The sequence below is a fragment of the Mauremys reevesii genome, linkage group 8, assembly GCF_016161935.1.
Source record: "Mauremys reevesii isolate NIE-2019 linkage group 8, ASM1616193v1, whole genome shotgun sequence".
In the NCBI taxonomy this organism is placed as follows: domain Eukaryota; kingdom Metazoa; phylum Chordata; order Testudines; family Geoemydidae; genus Mauremys; species Mauremys reevesii.
The window spans coordinates 39,976,376-40,001,130 of NC_052630.1; the positions used below are offsets into that span (position 1 = coordinate 39,976,376).

The window sequence follows — 24,755 nt, forward strand, 5'->3', positions numbered from 1 at the left end:
TTATGTTCTTATTTACAATTTAACCTTCCATTCACCTTCTCAGTTATGCCCACAGAGAAATGAGGCAAGTTACCTACGTCAAGCCAGGACTACGCATGATCATAGTAATCATTGCCAAGAGATATTTATATGCACTCTGAAGAGTCTCTCTCCATCTTCTCTTCACTCTTGCTTTCTATCCTCTGCAGAGCAAAGGAGATCAAGACCAAGTTGGGCACACTTCTCCAGAAGCCTGACTCGGCTATTGACCTGATCATCCCATACCCAGAGAAGCCGGAGAAGCCAGCCAAGACCCAGAAGTGAGTACTTCCCCATTTATCAATGCTGCTTTGTCAGACACTGGAGACACTGGGGGCTTGGCTACACTTGCAGGTGTGCAGCGCTGGGAGTTACAGCTGTCTTCGTACAGCTGTGTAGGGAAAGCGCTGGAGTGTGGCCACACTGACAGCTACCAGCGCTGCAGTGTGGCCACATTTGCAGCATTTGCAGTGGTGTTGGGAGTGGTGCATTATGGGCAGCTATCCCAGCGTTCAAGTGGCTGCAATGTGCTTTTCAAAAGAGGGGGGTGGGGTGGAGTGTGACGGGGAGAGAGAGAGTGGGATTGCAAGTTCCGATCCCTTCCTTTCTTTTAAGTTTGCCCAAGGCGATATCAGTGCAACCCTCGGCTCCTCTCACCACCTCGTTCATGCTCTGTCAGCTCCCTGCCTTGCAAATTCTGACCATTTCCCCGACCCCTCATTCACTCTTAAATGCAAATAGCCTGCAGACCAGATAAGCAGCTGCTCCGATGGACTCCCTTTCCCCCCCCCCCCCCGCCGTGCTGTTTCTCTCCTCAAGCAAACACTAGCTGTAGACATTCATCCACCTGCCTGCCTCATTCACAGCAAACAGGAGCTGTGTTTGTTTTTTAGATAAGCAGCTCCGGGAGCCCCGAGTTCACAACAAAACAAAGAGAGGCATCATAACAAAACAAAGAGAGTTCTTTAGTTAAAAGCATTATGGGAAAAATTTGGAGGCCAAATACAGCGCTTTTGGTGGCCACACTGGTGGAGCAGCGCTGCATCACCAGCGCTGCAATAGTTATACCCGAGGCAGAGCAGGAGTACAGCCAGCGCTGCAGCCAGGGAGATGCAGCACTGTATGTGCCTTGCAAGTGTGGACGGTGAGTAAGTTGCAGCGCTGTAAACCCACCACCAGCGCTGCAACTCTCCAGTGTAGCCAAACCCTGGGTCATTAGAACTGAGTGGAATGACCTGTTATCCTGAACCACCCTGGCTCAAGGGGCATTTAGTTTTACTGGGGGGCTGGGGCCTGCTTGTTTCTGCTTTTCTGTTAAATTTTCAAATCAATTGCCTAATCTAAACAGAATGTCCTGGCCAGTTCTCTGAGGGGTAATTCTATGTGCCTCACCATGTCTCTCTGCTGTTCCAGCTAGATGTGGTGCTCTTCTCAACTTCCTTTCCTAAACTGCAGCTGGGTGTCATCAAACAGCTCTGGCCTCCAGCCTCAGTCTAGCTGCTTTTTGTGTTGGGTGAAGTGATGTGTTGCTCATAAAATGAGGCACCTGAGGGGTCATAATTTATCTGTAGCATCTAATAGAGAAAGCATGATAGATGTATGCAGAAAGCTACTGTTATGTATGAGTTTTTTCATTCTCTTTCCCCCTTCTTTGTCACTCATTTCTGCCATACTTTTGGGTTTGGATGAAACTTTTATTATTCTAATTATTTGATTTTTAGACTATGATAGTCCCCACATAGAATCATAGATTATTAGGGTTGGAAGGGACCTCAAGAGATCATCTAGTCCAACCCTCTGCTCAAAGCAGGACCAATCCCCAAATGGCCCCCTCAAGAATTGAACTCACAACTCTGGGTTTAGCAGGCCAATGCTCAAACCACTGAGCTATCCTCCCCCATATGTCCCAGTTAGGGAAAGAGAACTCAGGGCCTTGGCCTCAAACCTCTAGAAAGAAGTAGCATTTTCCTGGGGAAGTCACAGAGCACTGGAGGAAAGTTACTTTGTGTTGATATTTAAAAAGGATAAGAATGGGTAACTACAGGCCCATCAGCCTGACATCAATCAAAGGAAAAACTGTGGAAACTCTGTTATGGGAGACAGTGGTAAAGAATTAATAGATGGCAGCATAATTAATACCAATCAATATGGTTTTACAGAAAACAGGTCTTTCAAACAACCATGATTTTATTTTATTTTTTTTATGAGATTGCAAATTTGGTTTGACAAATTGTTGGCAAACTACTGAGATTTATTTAATTCATTTGCCTTAGTATTAAATAACATGCTAGTTAAAATAATTAGCAGCACTAAAAAGAATTAACGTAGCACATATTAACTGGTTTAAAAACTGGCTAACAGATAGATCTCAAAAATAGACTGTAAAGTGGTGAATCATCATCCAAAGTGGGTGTTTCTGTAGGGCCCTGCATGAATCTGTTCTTGGTCTTACTCCTCCATCTTTAATAATGATCTGGAAGAAAATGTAAAATCTTTGCTGGTCAAACTTTCAGATGACACAAACATTGGTGAAGTGGTAAGTAATGATTGGAACAGGTGAGTTAAAATCATAGAATCACAGAAGATTAGGGTTGGAAAAAATGTCAGGAGGTCATCTAGTCCAACCCCATGCTCAAAGCAGGACCAACCCCAATTAAATCATCCCAGCCAGGGCTTTGTCAAGCCAGGCCTTAAAAACCTCTAAGGATGGAGATTTCACCACCTCCCTAGGTAACCCAATCCAGTGCTTCACCACCCTCCTAGTGAAAACAGTGTTTCCTAATATCCAATCAAGACCTCCCCCGCTGCAACTTGAGACCATTGCTCATTGTTCTGTCATCTGCCACCATTGAGAACAGCCGAGCTCCATCCTCTTTGGAACCCCCCTTCAGGTAATTGAAGGCTGCTATCAAATCCCCCCTGGCTTTTCTCTTCTGCAGACTAAACAAGCCCAGTTCCCTCAGCCTCTCCTCATAAGTCATGTGCCTCAGCCCACTGATAATTTTTGTTGCCCTCTGCTGGACTCTCTTCAATTTGTCCACATCCTTTCTGTAGTGGGGGGGGGGCCCCCAAAACTGGATGCAATATTCCAGATGTGGGCTCACCAGTGCTGAATAGAGCAGAATAATCACTTCCCTCGATCTGCTGGCAATGCTCCTACTAATGCAGCCCAATATGTCGTTAGCTTTCTTGGCAACAAGCGCACACTGCTGACTCATATCCAGCTTCTCATTCACTGTAATCCCCAGGTCTTTTTCTGCAGAACTGCTGCTTAGCCTATTGGTCCCCAGCCTGTAGCGGTGCATGGGATTTTTCCGTCCTAAGTGCAGGACTCTGCACTTGTCCTTGTTGAACCTCATCAGATTTTTTTTGACCCAATCGTCCAATTTGTCTAGGTCACTCTGGACCCTATCCCTACCCTCCAGCGTATCTACCTCTCCCCGCAGCTTAGTGTCATCTGTGAACTTGCTGAGGGTGCAATCCATCCCATCATCCAGATCATTAATGAAGATGTTGAACAAAACCAGCCCCAGGAATGACCCCTGGAGCACTCCACTTGATACCAGCTGCCAACTAGACATTGAGCCTTTGATCACTACCCATTGAGCCTGACAATCTAGCCAGTTTTCTATCCACTTTATAGTCCATTCATACAGTCTATACTTTTTGAACTTGCTGGTAAGAATATTGTGGGAGACCATATCAAAAGCTTTGTTAAAGTCAAGATATATCATGTCCACTGCTTTCTCCAATCCACAGAGCCAGTTATCTCATCATAGAAGGCAATCAGGGTGGTCAGGCATGACTTTCCCTTGGTGAATCCTGATCACCTTCCTCTCCTCAAAATGCTTCAAAATGGATTCCCTGAGGACCTGCTCCATGGTTTTTCCAGGGACTGAGCTGAGGCTGACCCGTCTGTAGTTCCCCGGGTTCTCCTTCTTCCCTTTTTTATAGATGGACACTATATTTGCCTTTTTCCAGTCATCTGGGACCTCCCCTGATTGCCACAAGTTTTCAAAGATAATGGCCACTGGCTCTGCAATCACATCAGCCAATTCTTTCAGCACCCTTGGATGCATTAGATCTGGACCCATGGACTTGTGCATGTCCAGCTTTTCTAAATAGTCTTTAACCTGTTCTTTCACCACTGAGGGCTGCTCTCCTCCTCCCCATACTGTGTTGGCCAGGACAGCTGTGTGGGAGCTGACCTTGTCTGTGAAGACTGAGGCAACAAAAGCTTTGAGTACGTCAGCTTTTTCCACATCATCTGTCACTAGGTTGCCTCCCCCATTCATTAAAGGTCCCATACTTTCCCTGGCCTTTTTTCTTGTTGCTAACATATCTATAGAAACCCTTCGTGTTACCCTTCACATCCCTTGCTAGCTGCAACTTCAGTTGTGTTTTGGCCTTCCTGATTACACCCTTGCATGCTCGAGCAATATTTTTATGCTCCTCCCTAGTCATCTGTCCAAGTTTCCACTTCTTATAAGTTTCCTTTTTGTGTTTAAGATTTCACTGTTAAGCCAAGCTGGTCACCTGCCATATTTGCTATTCTTTCTGCACATCGGGATGGTTTGTTCTTGTGCCCTCAATAAGGCTTCTTTAAAATACAGCCTGCTTTCCTGGATTCCTTCCCCCCTCATATTAGTCTCCCAGGGGATCCTGCCCATCAGTTCCCTAAGGGAGTCAAAGTCTGCTTTTTTGAAGTCCAGCGTCCATATTTTGCTACTCTCATTTCTTCCTTTTGTCAGGATCCTGAACTCAATCACCTTGTGACGTTATTGATATAAATGGGGACCATATAGAACATGGGTTGCAACCAAGGTCCTGTAGTGGCACCAAATCCTAAGTAAAGGGGGTCATATAAGGTGTCTAAGACCAGGTTATGGGTTGCTGGTTATAATTATGCTGTCTGTATGTCTGTATCATTTTTAGTTGAAGTTATGAATGTTGGCTCCATGCTGTCAGTATTTCAAGTTTGTGCTGTGCTTCTGGGGGAAGCCTCCCAGACAAGCTGGTGTTAGCTCTGCCTAGCCTATTTGATGGCCCATTAAGGACCATTAAGGACACAATGGACCCATGGAGAGAAGGCAGACACGCCTTGTGACTCAGCAAAGTATGCAGGGACTGGCCCATGTGACTCCAGACTCCATATTTTTGCTGTAAAATTCCACAGTGAAGACAAAGGGATTCTTACACCTGGAAAAGTCTATATAAGTCTAATGCCTCATCTCCATCTGGTCTTCAATCCTGCTTCTGACCTCTGGAGGGACTTTGCTACAAACTGAAGCTTTACACAGGGGACTGAACGACCCATCCCGGTGGGGGATGTATTCCAGAGACTTAATCTAAACCTGCAGTCTACTCCAGCACTGCTGCAAGCCTGAACTAAGAACTTTGCCATTACTGTATGTAATTGATTGCATTTAACCAATTCTACCTCTCTTCTCTACCTTTTCCCCTTTGTAAATAAAACTTTAGATTTTAGATTCTAAAGGATTGGCAACAGCGTGATTTGTGGGTAAGATCTGATGTGTATATTGACCTGGGTCTGGGGCTTGGTCCTTTGGGATCGAGGGAACCTTTTTCTTTTATTGGGGTGTTGGTTTTCATAACCATTCATCCCCAGGACGAGTGCACTGGTGGTGATGCTGGGAGACTGGAGTGTCTAAGGAAATTGCTTGTGTGACTTGTGGTTAGCCAGTGGGGTGAGACCAAAGTCCTTTTTGTCTGGCTGGTTTGGTTTGCCTTAGAGGTGGAAAAACCCCAGCCTAGGGCTGTAACTGCCCTGTTTGAGCAATTGGTCCTGATTTGGCACTCTCAGTTGGGTCCCGCCAGAATCGCTCCGTCACAGTGGCGTAGTCGTGCTTGGATCCACAGAACCAGGTCAATTAAGCTTTGGGTCAGAACCCCACGCTATCCAAATTTTAACTTTGGGATTGAGAGTTTGGTTGGTTAAAGATCAGTGACCATGAGACAGAGAGCATCAGGAACAGCAAGGAAACTGCAAGCCTTGAGAGACAGCCTGCAGTTTGATTATGAGCAAGAACTGGCAGAAATTCGAATGGAGAAAGAGGCTGATGAGAGAAAGAAAGAAGTTGCTAAGAGAGAAGAAAAAGCTCGTAAGAGGCATCTGGAGCTGCTGGCTGCTGAGGAGAAAACTCGACAGATGCAACAGGAGACAGCTAGACTCCAACTCCAAGTCAAAAAAGCAATGGAAGAACAGCAGAGACTGTATCCTCTTGAAAGTCCAGTTTGTAACAATGTTGGTATGTTGTATAACTCTGAGCAGTTGTCTGGGGGTAACCAAATGTACCCCAACAATGACACCTTTTATGTCAATGCTGTTACTGTGTGTTCAGTAGGGGGTGGCCCCATAAATTGTGCCAGTGCTATGGATGGGAATGGTAATGGAAAATTCATAGAGTGTGTAAAAGTCAATGGTAAAAGCTGTTTAGGGCAAATTATGGCTTCTAACATCACTCTTGTTAAAGCAGATCTGGTCAAAGAGGAAGATTATTTACCAAATCAGAGTGTGAATGTTGTGATCCTCTGTGAGTTTACTGTCCGTGTGCCTTTAGCCAGAATCCACCTTGAGTGGAATGGGGCTCAGCATGAAGTGATAGCTGGCGTCAGGAAGTTATTGCCTAAAGATCTTTTAATTGGGGAAAATGTCAAAGCTTTGTTCAATCCAGGTAGCCAGTCACAGGAGAGGAATGATCTTAAACCTGTGTCTAGTGTGGGCAATGATTTGCCTGAGGTGGGTTGCTCCAAAGGTTTGTCTGTGCCAAGAAGCAGTGTGTCTGGGAATGAAGTTTCTGAATGTCTGTCTGATGTCTCAGAAGTGAATCTGGAGTTAAATCAAGAGCAGAAAGATCTCATTGGTGAGGAAAATGTTTCTCAGGTTAAATCCCTAACTGAGGAGGGAGAGGGTAAATTTGTAATGGGTAATGGATTGGTGGCTAGTGCAGCTTGTAGAAGTAAACCTGAAATGGGTAACTGTGATTTGCTAAAAGTCACTCAGTGTAGTGAAAAGAGCAGCAGCTTATCTGTTGGGAGAGGCAATGTGCCTGGTAGGGAAAGTTTGCAGGAGACTAGGCAGCCTTGTGAGCTGATGGCTTTGTCTAATCAGCAATTTGGGAAGGGAGGGATAGTGGAAGATGAGTGTCCATATCCCTTACCTGTTTCCTGTGTGGAGAAATGTGACAGTGGAGGGAATGTGCCTGTGTCTGTCAGGAGTATTGACTTGCCTATAAAGGAAGCTACCCCAGTCTCCAAGCAGTTGTCTGTGAACAGCCCTGTGTGCTGGGACAAGGGAAGTAAAATCCCAAGCTGTGTGTCTGGTAAAGGAGAATGTGTCTCCGGCTCTTCTGTGTCTGTGGAGCAGACAGAAGGTGCCTGTCAGCCTGTAATGGTTGAGGGTGATTCAGTTGTCTCGAAGTTGGTTGTAAATACAGCTAAAGCCCAGGAAGGAATGGTCCTGAGTTTGTGTCTGCTGGGGAATGGCACTGTGACTAGGTTGCATCCAGTTAGTGTCATAGCAAAATCCCAGAGAACAGACAATTCTGGTGCTTGTAGTTTGCCAGTTGCTAATGTGTGGTTGGAAAAGGGTGCAGCAACTCTGTCTGATCAGGGTGATACCCCAGCCAGGGCACAAGGAGAGCATAAAGGTGATTTAATTGTGTTACCGACTGACAGTTTGACAACTTGTAGCAAGAAGGAAAAGATTCCTGAACTTGTTCATGGCCAAGGAAGGAGACTACTTCTGACCTGTTATCTAGAAAGTCTGTAGCATCTGTGGTTGCTCAGGGAAGTGTTCCTTTAGAGCAAGCCCTAGGTGAAGAGGGGAAGGGCAGAATTTCTGAGAGGGGTGAATTGCTGCTTAGAGAAGCTCCTAGGGAAAGGAATCCTCATGGTAGCCTGTGCAAACAGTTTACTGCAACTGAAGGGTGTAAAAGTGATTTAATCAAGAAAGTTTCAGTTCCTAACAGCCAGAAATTTTCTGTTGTGAATGGATCCACTGACTTTCCTTTTGAGAAATCCAGTGTGGGCAGCTTTGAAAAGGTCTCAGGTGGAGTAGAAGCTGTTAAGGAAGTTGAGCAGCCCTATAACCACCTGGCTGTGTGTGGCCAGCTTGTTGGTGGGGAGACAATGCTGTTGGGACAGGAATGTCTCCATGCTGAATCTGTAAGTGAGCAGTCTGTGCTTCAGGATCTGAGGACAGATTCAGTTACTGGTGCTTCAGGGCAGAACAGTTGTATGGCTAAATGCTTGAGGAGGCAGGGGAGAGCAAGCCAGCTCTCACCCTCAGACTCTTTGGATTTGTGTGGTATCTCCGTAAGACAAAGTCCAGCCGTGGAATCCATAGCAGCTAAGAAGTTAAAAGCGAGTGTCTGTGTTGATGCGAATTACTTGGCTGGCAGGGAGAAGAAAGACTTGCTAATAGCTGTTAGCACAGAGGGCCCACCCCATCAGCCGGTGATCTCTGTTAAGCAAGAGAAATCAGGGTTTAGTCCCGAAGAACAAGAAGGAAAGAGAAGACTGAATTTTGCAAAGGGAACCCACAGGTTAACCCTAAAATGCCCAAATTCCAATGGTATTGAGCCAAGGGTGTGGCATGACAAACATGACTGTAAATGGACACTTGCAATGAATTTGTTGTTATTGCTAATGCTAATTTTTGTAACTAATGTGTTGCTATGGCCAAGAACTGTAACAATGTACAATGTGCCTAATCTTTTGGAAAATCCCTTAAACATGTTGAAAGGAATACATGAAAACACACTTTATGTTAAAGGGCCTTGCTATACTGATGTTTCACAGTTAATGCATGTAAACAGTGTTGGAACTTTTCACAGGGGAAAATACATTCCAGACCTGATGTGCTGTATGAAAGGGGAAACTGAGGCACACTACCATATTGCTTTCATGGCTAAATGCCAAGATTCCTGTAATATGAACAACCTCTATATCTACATTGGCTTAATGTTATTTGGGTTCAAAATATTGGCCAGAACTGGTATGGATAAAGTAGCTATTTTCTTTAGCTCTTGGCAAGATCACATGAAACATACAGGAACCATGCTGCAAAAGCTAACCAAGTTATACCTTGAGTTTGTAAAGAGATCCATTCATGTTATTGAACATGACTTTGATAAACCATTTCGGTTATACCCTGGTGCGGCCTCTAGCCCAACACTAGCTGTAGTGAGACAGACCCAAGGAAAGGGGGCTCTTGGGATGCAGTCAGCGATGTTTTGTCATCCCTTCCTGCATCAATTTTGCGTTGGGGGTGTGACGTTATTGATATAAATGGGGACCATATAGAACATGGGTTGCAACCAAGGTCCTGTAGTGACACCAAATCCTAAGTAAAGGGGGTCATATAAGGTGTCTAAGACCAGGTTATGGGTTGCTGGTTATAATTATGCTGTCTGTATGTCTGTATCATTTTTAGTTGAAGTTATGAATGTTGGCTCCATGCTGTCAGTATTTCAAGTTTGTGCTGTGCTTCTGGGGGAAGCCTCCCAGACAAGCTGGTGTTAGCTCTGCCTAGCCTATTTGATGGCCCATTAAGGACCATTAAGGACACAATGGACCCATGGAGAGAAGGCAGACACGCCTTGTGACTCAGCAAAGTATGCAGGGACTGGCCCATGTGACTCCAGACTCCATATTTTTGCTGTAAAATTCCACAGTGAAGACAAAGGGATTCTTACACCTGGAAAAGTCTATATAAGCCTAATGCCTCATCTCCATCTGGTCTTCAATCCTGCTTCTGACCTCTGGAGGGACTTTGCTACAAACTGAAGCTTTACACAGGGGACTGAACGACCCATCCCGGTGGGGGATGTATTCCAGAGACTTAATCTAAACCTGCAGTCTACTCCAGCACTGCTGCAAGCCTGAACTAAGAACTTTGCCATTACTGTATGTAATTGATTGCATTTAACCAATTCTACCTCTCTTCTCTACCTTTTTCCCTTTGTAAATAAACCTTTAGATTTTAGATTCTAAAGGATTGGCAACAGCGTGATTTGTGGGTAAGATCTGATGTGTATATTGACCTGGGTCTGGGGCTTGGTCCTTTGGGATCGAGGGAACCTTTTTCTTTTATTGGGGTGTTGGTTTTCATAACCATTCATCCCCAGGACGAGTGCACTGGTGGTGATGCTGGGAGACTGGAGTGTCTAAGGAAATTGCTTGTGTGACTTGTGGTTAGCCAGTGGGGTGAGACCAAAGTCCTTTTTGTCTGGCTGGTTTGGTTTGCCTTAGAGGTGGAAAAACCCCAGCCTAGGGCTGTAACTGCCCTGTTTGAGCAATTGGTCCTGATTTGGCACTCTCAGTTGGGTCCCGCCAGAATCGCTCCGTCACACACCTCATGGTCACTGCTGCCCAGGTTGCCACCCACTTCTACTTCCCCTACCAATTGTTCCCTGTCTGTAAGCAGCAGGTCAAGAGGAGAATGGTCCCTGGTTGGTTCCTCCAGTAGTTACACCAGGAAGTTATCCCCAATATTCTACAAAAACTTCCTGGATTGTCTGTGCGCTGCTGTATTGCTCTCCCAGCAGACATCAGGGTGATTGGCATCCCCCATGAGAAACCAGGCCTGTGTTCTGGAAACTTCAGTTAATCATCTGAAGAAAGCCTCGTCTAGCTCATCCTCCTGGTCCAGAAGTCTATAGCACATGCCCACCATGATGTCTCAAGTTTCCCGGTCTGGACAACAGGTGGATGACTCCGTCCCCCTTAGGAGGGAGTCCCCAACCCCACTACCTATCTCTTCCTCTTGGGAGTGGTGGTCATGGAACCCCCATCCCTAGGACAATGCACCCCATGCCTTTTGGTTGATGGGGTCTCCTTCTGATCCCTTCCCTCATCCCTTCCAAACCATTCTCCTCCATAGTACCTGTGCAGAGAACCTGAAAATGGTTTCTTACCTCTATCTGCATTGGGAGTACATGGGTTCTCCTCTTTATTCTTCTGGAGGTCACATGCTGCCAATTTTCTTCCCCGTTTTGATTTTGATTCTTCAGCATGCTGTGCCTGCAGTACCAAACACTGACGTCTATCCAGAAAATCTTCATTTTCTCTGATGCAGTGCAGGGTTGATATTTGGGTCTCTAGTCCTTTAACTTTCTCTTCCAATATGGAGACCAGCTTGCACTTTGTACAGACAAAGTCGCTTCTATCGTCTGGGAGAAAGACAAACATGGAACATCCTGTGCAGGTCAACAACAGCTGATCGCTCACTATCCATATTGTCTTCCTCCTAAGAGCCTCTTTAGACGTTGTATTTACTGCTCACAGAAGCCTGAAAGGCAAAAAATCTCTGTGGGAACTCCCCTCCAGGCAAACTCCCTCTGTTGGTTCTCCTCTGGTCGTTGCTCCACAGAGTTCTACAGAGATTTGGATCTCTTGATAAGGTGGGGTCATTGGAACAACATATGTTTCATTATGGCCAAATGCAAAGTCCAAGGAACAGAGAATGCAGGTCACATTTACAGGCCTTGGAAAGCAGTGACTCTGAAAAGGCCTTATGGGTTCATGGTGGAAACCAAGTGAACTCCTAGTGCAATGCTGTGGCTTAAGAGGATCAATGTGATTTTTGGATATATGAACAAGGGTCTATTGAGTAGAAGCAGGGAGGCAGTGTTACCTGTGTGTACAGTATTGGCAAGACCATTACTGAATACTGTGTCCAGTTCTGGTGTCCATGTTTGAAATTATGTTGGTAAACTGGAAAGGAGTAAAAAAAATCTACAAGAACAATTTGAGGTCTGGAAAACCTGCCTCACTGTAAGAGACTGTAGAACCTAATCCAAGAGAAGATTAAGAGGTGATAAATTTATAAATACCAAGAGTTCTAGAAGCCTGCACACAGTCCATTGAATGATGGGGCATATTCAAAGTTGATTTCCCCCAAAACACCGAAAGACAATCTCTGCTCTTTCAGTATTCTTATCTTGCCAAATTTAATCTTTTGACTTCCCATATACTCCAGAACTCCCGCTGTTTACAAAAATCATTACTTTTTTTAAAATAGGGATTTTCCCTTCTACTCTCATAATTTTGGACCAGAACTTGAAAATGTTAGCCCAAAATATGAATACTTAAGAAAATAAAGTATCAATAATTAAAAACAGAAGCTTAAAATAGAAACATTCAGGCTCCTTCACCATATTTGTCACTGCAGTGTTGCTTTAAGAACAGTCTGCGAAGTGCTTTGGGATCTTCCAAGATGTGCGTGATGTAAATGTAATGCATTGTTATTATTATACATTGTTATTTTTATTACCCATTCATAATAGCCTGAGAGAAGGCAATTAAAAGGATGAAAGCTATTGTCTTACAGTGTATTTTGCACTCACTCACTGCTTTCAGATGGCAGGGATTTTGTTTGAATTTTATACCCACAAAAACCTAATATATAATCCTTATTCTTCTTGAATGTAACTTATATCTCCTCACACTCTCCCATTAGCTAATGCACAACTAGGTTGACATAAGCCGCCTTGCATCAAACCTAACTTTGTAGTGTAGACCAGGCTTCAGTAATTCTTACCCCTCTGAGGCCAAGCAGCACAAAAGCTCATCCTGCAATACTTCTCTGCGCAGCCCCTGTTGTAGAGCCCTGAAGACTGAGTGGGCCCCATTCAGAGGTGCAGTAGAAGGGGCTGTTGGTTATAGGGTGGTGGCTGGGTGGAAGTCCAGCAAAGTCCAGAATGGTGTACCCTATATGTTGAGGAGTGGCCCAGCCCTGGGAGGGTGTCTGCTGTGTCTTTTTTTTTCCCACAGAGCAGGAGGCTGGGGCTGTCACTGAATTTAAACTGTGGGAGCTTGTGACATGCTGCATCTGTCAGATGTTGCAGTCACGAGGCACGGAGTGCTGTGTGAGTACCATTTGCCATACACCATGTGCAGCTGCTGAGCTCTGGGAGCCCTGGCAAGGGGCTTACTGTTAGGGAACTGTCAGAAGTCCCCTGTCTGTTAGGGCATTATATAGCTGACCATCACTGTAGCATCTGGGTGAACAATTGCACACGCCTGTGTGGGGAGCTTAGGCAAGGTTACTTTCATGCTGAGGGGTGTTAGGTGAACTAGAATAGGGCTGGAGGTGACTAGGAGGCAAAAGAGTTTATAAAATACATTAATAAAGTGCATAGCTAGGAGCGAAGTGTGTAGGAATAAAGACAAAAGCTAAAGGCTGGGACCTACAAAGGACAAGCTGGGAAACAAAGGAAACAGTAACTATTAATACAGCATTATCCACCTTGCATTTATCTTTGAGCCTGGCACAAGCTCTGGTGGATGCCAGTGCCTGAAAATCTACAATATGAATCAGCACCAGCCTTATCTCTGAAGAACAGACTGCCATCTGTACCAGAGGCACATCAGATTTAGGAATCAGAACACAACAAACCCATTAGCATCTGATTCTCTAAGAAAAACTGATGGCCTCTTTCGGGGGAAATGAATCAAGGCTGTGTACCCTTGAATCAATCTGGTTAAATTAACACCTGGCAGACTCTGCAGATGTGCCTTCAGAGATTTAATCTGGGTCATGCTGTTCTGCTGTTATTGACCATTAGCCTCATTTTAACAAGCTGTTAGGAACAAATTGGGCACTGTGCTCCTGGAGTGCCTGGGGGCTCCAGAGTCAGCATCCTTTACTTACACACTGTTGCATGAGGATAAAGGCACAAAGAAGGGATCTCAACACAAATGGCTCTGTGCTTGGCAGACCTGTCTGGAGTCCCTTTTCTGTGCATGGAGATAGTTGTTTCATTTCCCATCTCAGCATCTACTCCTGCCTGATGCTGGGGTGTGACTGTTTATATAAGTCTTTACCTTGTGATGATGAAAGAATCCCTTACACTGTTGTGTGAGTCCCTGAGGCCTGACCAGATTCTCACTGGGGTAATCACGTTGTACTGCCATGTGTATGGTTTTGACACTGGCAGACCAGGTGCACCTAAATCTCAACTGAACACTGACAAATTACACAGCTGGAACAAGTCTGGCTCACCTGTGTATGAGTACTGTTGAACTAGGTAGTAGAGTTCTAAAAATGTGCTTAGTGTTTAGACTTTATGGAATGTTTGTAAATTGCTGTATGCATTAATCTCACTTATAACATCTGTATCACCTGCTATAAGGTAAAATTTAAGTGTTTTCTCTGTAAATGTAAATCACTAGACATGAGAGAGGAATTAACAAGTGTGAAATACTAGTTTGCCACAGGAGCTGTTATCTTCTGCCCAACAAAAGAAGGCCCACCAACACCAGACAAACCATTGTGGAACATCAGATGCCAAAAGACTGTGTTGATTGCTCCCCACCATTGTCCTCTGACCCATGGGAAGGAGACATGCAACTGAATTCCTCCCAGCAGCTGAACTTGCAAATCGAAGCAGAAGGGGAAAAGGGATAAAAAGCCCTAACAAGGAGGAATTGTAGCTTTTGTGCTGCTTGGCCTCAGAGGGGTAAGAATTACTGAAGCCTGGTCTACACTACAAAGTTAGGTTTGATGCAAGGCGGCTTATGTCAACCTAGTTGTGCATGTCTCTCCCACCAATATAAATGCCCTGTTAAACTGACATGGGAACACTACCTCCCCGAGCCTAAGAGCCAGCTAAGAGCCACAATTGATGTACTTAGGTTGACGCAGTGCAAGTGTAGACATTACATTACTTATTCAACCTTAACTGTCCTCCAGCTGCTGACCCACAGTGTTGCATTGTGACCGAATATATCTGTTTTCACACCATACACACTATTGTGATAATTTTGTACAAGCCATGTTTTGTAAGGTATCATCTGAAAACGTGTGAGAAACTTTGCTTGAATCTGATATAGTTCATTAAATTAGGTAACAGAAAAGTCTTATCTGTATTTTTCTTGTAACCATTTCTGACTTTTATGCCTCATAACTTGTACTCAAAATCTCTCTTTGTAGTTAATAAACATGTTTTATTGTTCTATCTAATCCAGTGTGTTTAAATTGAAGTGTCTGAATAACTATTTGAGATGATAAGGTGATATATTATTACCTTTAAGGAATAACAGACTTAAAATATTTTGTATTGTCCAGGAGAGGATCTGAGCATACATTTCTGTCATTAGTCTGGATTGTACAATGACCACTCTGGTCATCATTGTGAACTCTACCGACCAAGGGTCATGTAGACCAGAAGTCACCTCCCCTTTAAAGCCCACACATTTATGAAATTCCTTTTCCTGATTGCCTGCCTTAGCCAGCACATCTAGCAGCTCTTCATTGCTGAGTGCAACTGGCCAGCTGACCATGCCAGGTACACACTCCAGAAACACTTCTGCCTGGAGTAGACAGGAGATACTGAACCTCCTGGGATTTTGAGGAGAAGAGGCTATGCAGTCACAGCTCTGAACCAGCCAACAGAAATGTCGACATTTATGAGCAGTTTGCCTTGGGGATGCAGGAAAAGGGGCATGACAGGGACCAGCAGCAGTGCTGAGTAAAAGCCAAAGAGCTGCGGTGGCCAAACCAGAAGCCCGGGAGGCCAACAATTGATCTGGTGACAAGTCTCAGACCTGACATTTTAATAAATGAGCTGCATGCCATACTCACCACTGACCCCTCCAGCCCCCTACACCATGGTGGATACCTCCAAGGACCCTGAGTCACAGACCCCTGCCGTGAACAGCAAGGAGAAGGAGGTGGACAAGGAAGATGAGGAAGGGTATGGGGGACAGGCAACCAGGTAATCCAGCTATGCAGTGTGCCAGAACCTATTTTTGACTCCACCACAGTCTAGCCAGTCCTGCCAGTTGAGCACAGGCGAGCCCAATGCAGGGGAAGGAACCTTGGATAAGTGTGCAGATAAATTTTCCATTACAGGGTTGGCACCCAAAAAATAGCAGGACACAGCTTCTGACTTTTCATTAATTTACTCATGCTAGAAGAGGTAGCGGTACAACCAAGAGAGATACAGTTGCTATCTGCATTTCCTGTCCCTCTAGTGTTGGGGTGGGGAGGGCATGCTGAGCAGTTTATTCATGTATACAGGGATGTCCCTTGAATTCTCCTGTGAGAGCTCAATGACACTTCCATGGAAATTCTCTGCAATCCTCTCTGGAAAGTTTCTAGGGTTGGCAGCCTTATTTCAAAGTAGGACAGTTTCTCAGTGCGCATCATTGCAGTACAGAGGCTAGTGGCATACAAGCCTGAGCAGCTTCAGGATGCTGTGCTCTCTCTGCCTTTGCTACCCTCAGCAGATTAGCACCATCGCTTCTGGAAAATGGTTCCAGTATTCAGTGCCATTGCCCTGGACTACTGGATTCATGTAACTGAGCAATTCCCTTCTCATTTCCCCACCCCCCAGCAGCTATACTCACCATGGCTGGTGCTGTGACTGGTGCTCTGTGCATGCGATCTCAAGCAGGAGTTAGTATGTAGTGCTTAAAATGTTAGGGGAGCAAGGGGAATGAGTTCTGCATCTTAAGTTTTGCTTTCCATAGTGAACAGACTGACAATGGTACCTCTGCATGTTTTATCTGCAGCTGCAGCCTTCAGGGTCTCCTCCTCCATACCCGTGGAATGCCTGAGCCAGATAAGGAAGAGAAAGAAGAGGACTTAGGATGACATGTTCAGTGAGACCCTGCAAGCCAGTGCTGCATTGGACCATGAGCACAGGGCCTGGAGGATGAACACTGCGGACAGAGAAGGAGAAGGTGGAGAAGAGAAAGACCCATTGCTGCTCAGTGTCTCCTTCTCCAGAGAACAACAGACAAAGGGAAAGTTTCTTTCTCAATACCTTCCCACTGGCTCTTTTGGTCAGGTGCCCACTCCTTTTCTTTTACCTGTGGGCTTGTTAACCCTTTACAAGTAAAGCAAGCAGAGAACAGAAACTAAGAAGGAGAGGGAGCTGCACCAGGACATAATGGGGCTTCTCAGGCAGCAAACACAGATGCTGCAGATTCGGATGGAGTGGGCCTTGCCTCCCTCTGCAGCCTATTGAGAATTTAATATCAGGACCACCATATGCCCCTCTCAACATTCCACATGGCATCAGGGGTCACAGCACTACCCCTACCACTCCATCCAGAGGGACATCACAGTTTCATGTATATTAACCTATGAAAACCACCACTGATGTATGTGTAGCTGAAATGGACACAGATGTTCCTTCCTCCTCATCAATTCTGTTCTCTGAATTTGTTAAGTTTTAGTAAGTTCTAAATGTATTTGTTTTAATATTTTACAGTTTCATTTTTTGACAGAATTCTTTTACAAAATAAATTTCTATTGTTGAAGAAAATAACTCTTCTTTATTAGTTTGCCACATCTGCTCCTAAGTACTGGGCAGGTCTGAAGCAACCAATTACTTGTTACTGACAATATGACACAACTGATAGGATAAGCCCAAACAAAATTAATAGATGTATTGACAATGTTATATTCCTACATGTACAGCAATCACCACACAATTCCTATCAGGCAACAAAAGAGCAGGGCCAGGTAAAGCACACTGCAACAAAACACATTACTGTGGCTCTGTGATAATTGAAGGGGGTGGGCGGGGGAAGCTCCCTTATGAACACCCAGCCAGCCAGTTAGCTGTAAAATCCTTCTTGGTGTCTGTTCTCTGCTTGCTTTACCTGTAAAGCATTAAGAAGCCCACAGGTAAAAGAAAAGGAGTGGGCACCTGACCAAAAGAGCCAGTGGGAAGGTAGAACTTTTCAAAATTGGGAAAGAAACTTTCCCTTTGTCTGTTGTTCTCTGGAGAAGGAGACACTGAGCAGCAATGCTATGTAAGGCTTGAACCAGGTATGAAAATTCATCTTCCATACCTAGAAGAAATTATTTGGACAGGGAATGTTTAATTTGACAGAATTAGGTTTATTTTTATTTTGGCTTGTGGATCTCCTCTGTGCTAACCCCCGATGCTTTTGATTGCTTGAAACCTTTAAGCTGAATCCCCAAGAAAGCAAATTTGAGTGCTTGATTTTTGGAATTGCTCTTTTAAAATCTAGCAAAAGCCTAAGTTCCAGATGTATTTTTTTCCTTTTTGTTTTTAATAAAATTTACCTTTTTAAAGAACAGGATTGGATTTTTGGTGTCCTAAGAGATTTGTGCATATGCTATTTGTGCATATGCTGGTGGCAACAGCTAATTTCCTTTGTTTTCTTTCTTGGCTTTTCCCCAGAAGTGGGGCGGGGAGTGAAAGAACTTGAGTGTACTCCACAGGGAGGAATTCCCAAGTGCTCCTTCCTGGGTTCAAAGGAGTTTTTTTGCATTTGGGTGGTGGCAGTGTTTACGAAGACAAGCTCAGAGAGAAGCTGTAACCTTGGGAGTGTAATACAAGCCTGGAGTGGCAAGTATTAATTTTTAAAATCCTTGCAGGCCCACGCTTCCTGCACTTGAAGTGTCAGAGTGGGGATTCAGCCTCAACAGGCTCACTGTTAAAATGGTCTTTCAAAGCCTTCCTGAGCCAAATAGCTCTACTTTGAGCTCTTCTAATAGACCTTGTGTCTGGCTGTTCAAACTCAGCAGACAGACAGTGCACTTCCTCCCCCCCCCCCTCAAGGAAACTTTCCACCCTTTGCTTCATAGGTATTATGTAGGACAAAGCAGACAGCATTGGGATTGGGATATTTTTCTAACAGAGGTCCAGACTTGTGAGTAAACAATGCCAGCTCCCCTTCAAATGACCAAAGGCACATTCAACTGTCATTCTGCACCTGTTGAGTTGGGGGTTGAACTGGTCCTTGGTGCTGTTGATGTGATCTGGGTATGGCTTCATAAACTAGAGGAGAAGGAGTAGGCTGGGTAACCCAGGATGACTACTGACATTTCAATATTCCCAATGGTAATCCTCAGGTCAGAAAAGAAAGTCCCTGCTTGCAGCTTTCTGAAAAGTCCTGTGTTCTTAAAGATGCAAGCATCATGCACCTTCCTCAGTTATCTGCCAGTGCTTGCATAACGACAGAAAAGCAGCCCCTTTGTGTTGATGTACCCTATGGCAAGGAGATCTGGTATCAAAATAGGAATATGTGTGCTGTCTATCACTCCACTGCAGTTTGGGAACCCCACTGCTGCAAATCCATGCACTATGTCCTGCACATTGCCAAGAGTCACAGTTCTATGTAGCATAAGGCAATTAATGGCCCTGCACACCTGCATGATAATGACCTCCATGGTGGATTTTCTGACTCCAGATTGATTCCCGACTGACCAGTAGCAATATGGCATTGCAAGTTTCTACTGTGTAATCAACAATTGCTTCTTCACCATCAATGCAGCTCTCATTTTGATGTCCTTGCATGGGAGGTCTGGGACAAGCTTGGTGCACAGATCCAGGAATGTGGCCTTGCTCATCCAAAAGTTCTGCAACCACTGCTCATTATCCCAAAACTGCATTATGATGCAATCCCAGAAGTCAGTGCTTGTTTCTTGGGCTCCACCGTCTTCAGCTGCACTATGAACACCACCAATAAACTTGAATTGATTCTCACTATGTCCCACAACAACCTGTCCTCCAAGAAATTGTCATGTTCCACACTGATTCAGTTCTTCTTGTGGCTCTGCAAATGCTGCAGGATTGTGTGCTCTCTGCTTGCAATGCTCATGACAACACTGAAGAGCTGTACAGGTTCCATGCTTCTGTCAGAGATAGCGGACAGCAAGGAGGGCCATGTGAGTTTGTGGGATTTTGAGAAAAAGATGTGAAAATTATGGGATACAGATAAGATGATGGAATGAGGTCAGCTGCAAAATGGGAAGTTGACCCCATGCTACCAGTCACTCCTGCACAACTCATTTTGGCCCCATCATATACTACCAAAACTTCCCAAAAGACATTGTGCTGGATGGTGGCAAGTTGCACATGGACTGCCAACATAAGGAGCCAAGTATGCACATGCACATGTATGAATTCACTGTGGTGGCTTTATGCTGACATAACTTGTGTCAACCTAAGTTTGTAGTGTAGATATGGCCTAAACATAAGCAAAAGATCCCCAGTGCTTGGCCTCTGTTAGCCCTAAAGGACATATAGAGCTTGCTTATTATAAAAGCTTCTATTACCTTTTGAAACCTATATATCTTTAGTTAGTTTAATATAGGATTGGCTACAAGCATTGTCTTTGATGAGAGATGTAAGGTACAATTGACCTGAGGTAAGTGACTGGTCTTTTGGGACTCGGAGTAACCTGACTATTGCTGTGATCTTCAGTGTAAGGGACCATTTATCACAAAGATAAGCCTACCTGAGTAGCAACATAGACTGAAGTGCCCAAGGGGACTGTGACTGTGTTAAGGCTGGTATAGTACTTCAGGAGTTCACACTTGATAATTGATTGGTGAAATCTAAGTACAAAACTCTCAGCCAGTTTGGGGGTTTTGCCCTGCTTTTTAACAGTCTGCCCTGAGGTTGGTACCCATGCTCTTGAGCCACTGCAGGACAGCTTGACACTGGTATTCTTCACTTCCTTGCCTAAACTGCTGTGGAGTATGGCTGCTCTGATGGTTGCCATGCTGCAACCCAGGGATGGCTGCATCATAGGGAATCGCTACACGGGTCCCCCAGTGAAGACTACAATGGTGTGAACTGCAGCCCATGCCAAAGTGTTGTGTTATAACTTTCCTGCATGAATGCTGCAGGTGCAAACTCTAGAGGCCCTAGTTCACATTAATTTAGGTACTTTACTGTTACTATTTATTACCTTCTTGGTTGTGCCAGGTGCTTACAAACATGAGACACAGTACTTAGGGTTGCCAACCCTCCAGGATTGTCCTGGCATCTCCAGGAATTAAAGATGAATCTTTAATTAAAGATTATGTCATGTGATGAAACCTCCAGGAATACGTCCAACCCTGCTATTTTTAGCGCATTAGCTTGATCCTGTCCAGCTCCAGTGTAGATGTACCCACAAAGACAAACCAGCAGACAGGTTGGAAAAATGGGAATGGCAAAGAATTAAGGGATAACCTGGCCCACTGGCAATCATCCATATGTATCAAATGCAATGCTGTAATGAGTGCATAAATGTAGGTTGAGTCACACACACACAGAGGCTGTCAGTTCCTACACACACACACACCAAAATCTGAGCATCTTGAACACTGAGGAAGTTGGAATTTGGATCCAGATATTTGCTCTCCCAACCCTCCCCCACTCCAGTTGAAATATGCTGTTTGGATTCAGGCATTTTGTTCAATTCTCTAGGAAGTTTGGCTCCACATCATGAGTTCAGATCCGGGGCTTTGTTCTAGCCCATCTCCCAGCCAATGGATCTGTGATTCAATGTGATGCACAGAGAAGTTGCCCTAACACCGCAGTCTCTTTCTCTACCTGCTGGAGGAGCCTAACAGGAAAGTCACTCCAGGAATGGCGGGGGAAAAATCACACTGAGGCCATGGCTAGGACAGTTTCTGCTGCCACTCTTGAGCAGCAGAACAGTCCCCACCCCCTGCCATTTCAGTACTTTTCACAGGCAGGATCTCATTAGTCTTTTACTTCCCAAAAGGCTTAAAAACTGAACCGTGGTGTTCATGTTCACTTGAGAAAGAGAGAGAGTGAGTCATCCCCTGTGTCCTCCACTGCAGCAGGGCATGGGAACTGGACAGGCAGGCTGTGGGAGTGCAACATAGCAGCCCCACACCACAGTGGAGAGAACTGAGAACTGAAATTATTCATCCCACCCCCCTGCACACTCCCCCTTTCTGATTCAGAGGGGGGTTGAGGACACAGGATTCTCAGATAAATCAGATGAATGCACGAGGAACTGAGGAGGGGCCATCCCATTGCTCATACATCAGCCCCAGCTTCTGGTCACAGTGGAAACTTTAGGGAAACTTCATCTTTATTCCCAGATGAAAACTATGTTAAATGGGAGCTCTGGGTGAGAGTGCACTTTGGTAATTCAGGGAAAACACATTCCAGCATTTTTGTGATTATCCCAAACCCAAATATTAGGAACCCAGGAAATTCGGTGTTAAGGTTAAACATAAAAAATTAATAGATTCATAGATTCCATGGCCAGAAAGGACCATTGTGATCATCTAGTCTGATCTCCTGTATATCACAGGCCAGAGAACTGCCCCAAATAATTCCTACAGCAGATCTATTAGGAAAACGTCCAGTCTTGATTTAAAAAATGTCAGTGATGGAGAATCCCCTACAACCTTTGGTAAATTGTTCCAGTGGTTAATTACCCTCGCTGTTAAAAATGTATGCCTTATTTCCAGTCTGAATTTTTCTACATTCAACTTCCAGCCATTGGATTGTGTTAGATCTTTCTCTGCTAGATTGAAGAGCCCATTATTAAATATTTGTCTCCCAAGTAGGTACTTACAGACCGTGATCAAGTTACCTCTTAACATTGTCTTTGTTAAGTTAAATTGAGCTTCTTGAATCTATCACTGTAATACAGGTTTTCTAATCCTTTAGACATTCTTGTAGCTTTTCTTTGAGCCCTCTCCAATTTATCAACATCCTTCTTGAATTGTGGATACCAGACGTGACACAACACTCCAGCAACATCCACACCAGTGCCAAATACAGAGGTAAAATAACCTCTCTGCTCCTAGTCTAGATTCCCGTTTATGCATCCAAAGATTTCATTAGCTCTTTTGGCCATAGCATACACTGGGAGTTCATGTGCAGCCAGGGCCGGTGCAAGGATGTTTCACGCCCTAGACAAAACTTCCACCTTGCACCCAAGCCCTGAGGTGCTCCCCCATGGCAACTCCCCCCCCCCGACCTGAGGCGAACCCCCTTGCGGCAGCTCCCCACCCCCCACCCTCTGCCCTGAGGCACGCCCCCCCAGCTCACCCCTGCTCTGTGCACGAGCACTCTGAGCACACCATCGCTGCTTCAATTCTCCCGTCTCCCAGGCTTGCGGCGCCAGTCAGCTTAGGCGCCGTAAGCCTGGGAGGCGGGAGACATGAAGCAGCCACTGCGTGCTCGAGGAGGAGACGGGGCAGGGGTGAGCTGAGGCGGGGAGTTCCCCTGCGTGCCACTCCCCCCCCCTTACTTGCTGCAAGCGGCCCTCCCTGCTTTCCCCTGCCCCAGCTCCCACCGCCTAAATGCCGGCGGCGACTGGGGCAGCCGAAGATCCGGCCGCTACGGTCGCTGTCGAAGAAAATGGCACCCCCCCAAATCCCAGCGCCAGAGGCGACCGCCTCGGTCGCTTAAATGGTTGCACCGGCCCTGTGTGCAGCTGATTATCAACCATACATCCCAAATCTATTTCAGAGTCACTGCTTCACAGGATAGAGACCCCCATTCTGTAAGTGTGGCTGACATTCTTTGTTCTTAGATGTACACATTTCCTTTAGTCATGTTAAAACATATATTTGCTTGTATCCAGCTTACCAAGTGATCCAGATTGCTCTGTATCAGTGACCTGTCCTCTTTATTATTTACTACTCCCACAATTTGTGTGTCATCTGCAAACTTTATCAGTGAGGATTTAATGTTTTCTTCCAGTTCTTTATGTTAATGTTAAACAGTGTTAGGGCAGTGGTCCCCAAACTTTTTCAATCTTGCCCCTCCCTTACCTGGTACCCTCCCAGGGAGCCGGGGCAAGAGGTGCGGGATGTGAGTGGAGCAGGATGGCAGAGAGGGAGCCGTGCTTAGGGAGCAAGGGAGCCGTGCTTAGGGAGCGATGGGGGTGAGTTGGACTGGGTGAAGGAGGGGGAGCTGTGCTCAGGGCAGGACAGGGGAGCCTTCCCTGAGTGCTCCACCAAGCTCCAGCAGCAGCTGCTTTTCCCACCCCCTGGTGGCAGAGGCCAGTTACTACAGATAACTGGACTTTTAGTGTCCAGGTGGCTGAGAGTGGGGCCAGGGCCGGAGTGAAACTGGGGGCAGAACAGGGCTGGGTAGTGCTCCCTCGCTGACCCCCAGAGGGCTGTCCTTGGCCTCCTGCGCCCCCCCAGACATTCCTCTGTGCTTCCCTAGGGAGGCGTGCCCCACAGTTTGAGGACCACTGGCAAAACCAATCCCTGCAGGACCCCACTAGAAACACACCCATTTGATGATGATTCTCCATTTACCATTATATTTTGAGCCAATGTATCAGTTAGCCAGTTTTGTATACATTTATGTGGGCCCGGTTAATTTTCTATCATTCTAATTTTTTAATCAAAATAGCATGCAATGCCAAGTCAAATACTTTATAGAAGTTTAGGTATATTACATCAACACTATTACCATTATCAATGTTAAACAAATGTCAAAATCTGCAAATCTTGAATTAGTGCACCCATAAAGCTTAACTCTTCCCTTTTGTTACACTATTTGATAGATTCATTGTTATAGATTCATAAATTTTTAAGGCCAGAAGGGACCATAAAACCATTTATTTGGACCTCCTGTATAGCACAGGCCAGAGAATTTCACCCAGTTACCTTTGGGTTGAGCCCAGATAACTTGTGTTTGATTAAAGCCTCTTCCAGAGAGGAATCCAGTCTGGATTTGAAGCCATCAAGAGATGGAGAATCCACCACCTCCCTTGATAGTTTGTTCCAGTGGTTGATCACCCTCACTATTAATAATTTGTTCCTTACTTCTCATTTGAATTTGTCTGGCTTTAACTTCCAGCCATTGGTTCTTGTTTGGCCTTTCTCCACTCGATTATAGAGTCCATTAGGACCTTGTATTTTATCCACATTATAATATATATACACTCTAATAAAGTAACCTCGACATCTTTTTTTTTTATAAGCTAAACAGTTTACGTGTCAAAGGGCT

General features: G+C 45.2%; 1 protein-coding gene across 4 annotated transcripts in view; it reads left to right on the forward strand.

The window, feature by feature from the left end:
• Nucleotides 1-24,755, forward strand: part of LOC120371110 (regulator of G-protein signaling 5) — a 79,571-nt gene that overhangs the window by 33,295 nt on the left and 21,521 nt on the right. The window contains exon 2 of one of the 4 annotated variants that reach the window (XM_039486636.1): nt 189-299. In XM_039486636.1, coding sequence (XP_039342570.1) covers nt 189-299 — 111 coding nt within the window. Of the gene's footprint in view, nt 1-188; nt 300-14,371; nt 14,505-17,668; nt 17,828-24,755 lie in introns of those variants that run through there. The other 3 variants (XM_039486639.1, XM_039486637.1, XM_039486638.1) reach the window with 3 other exon arrangements.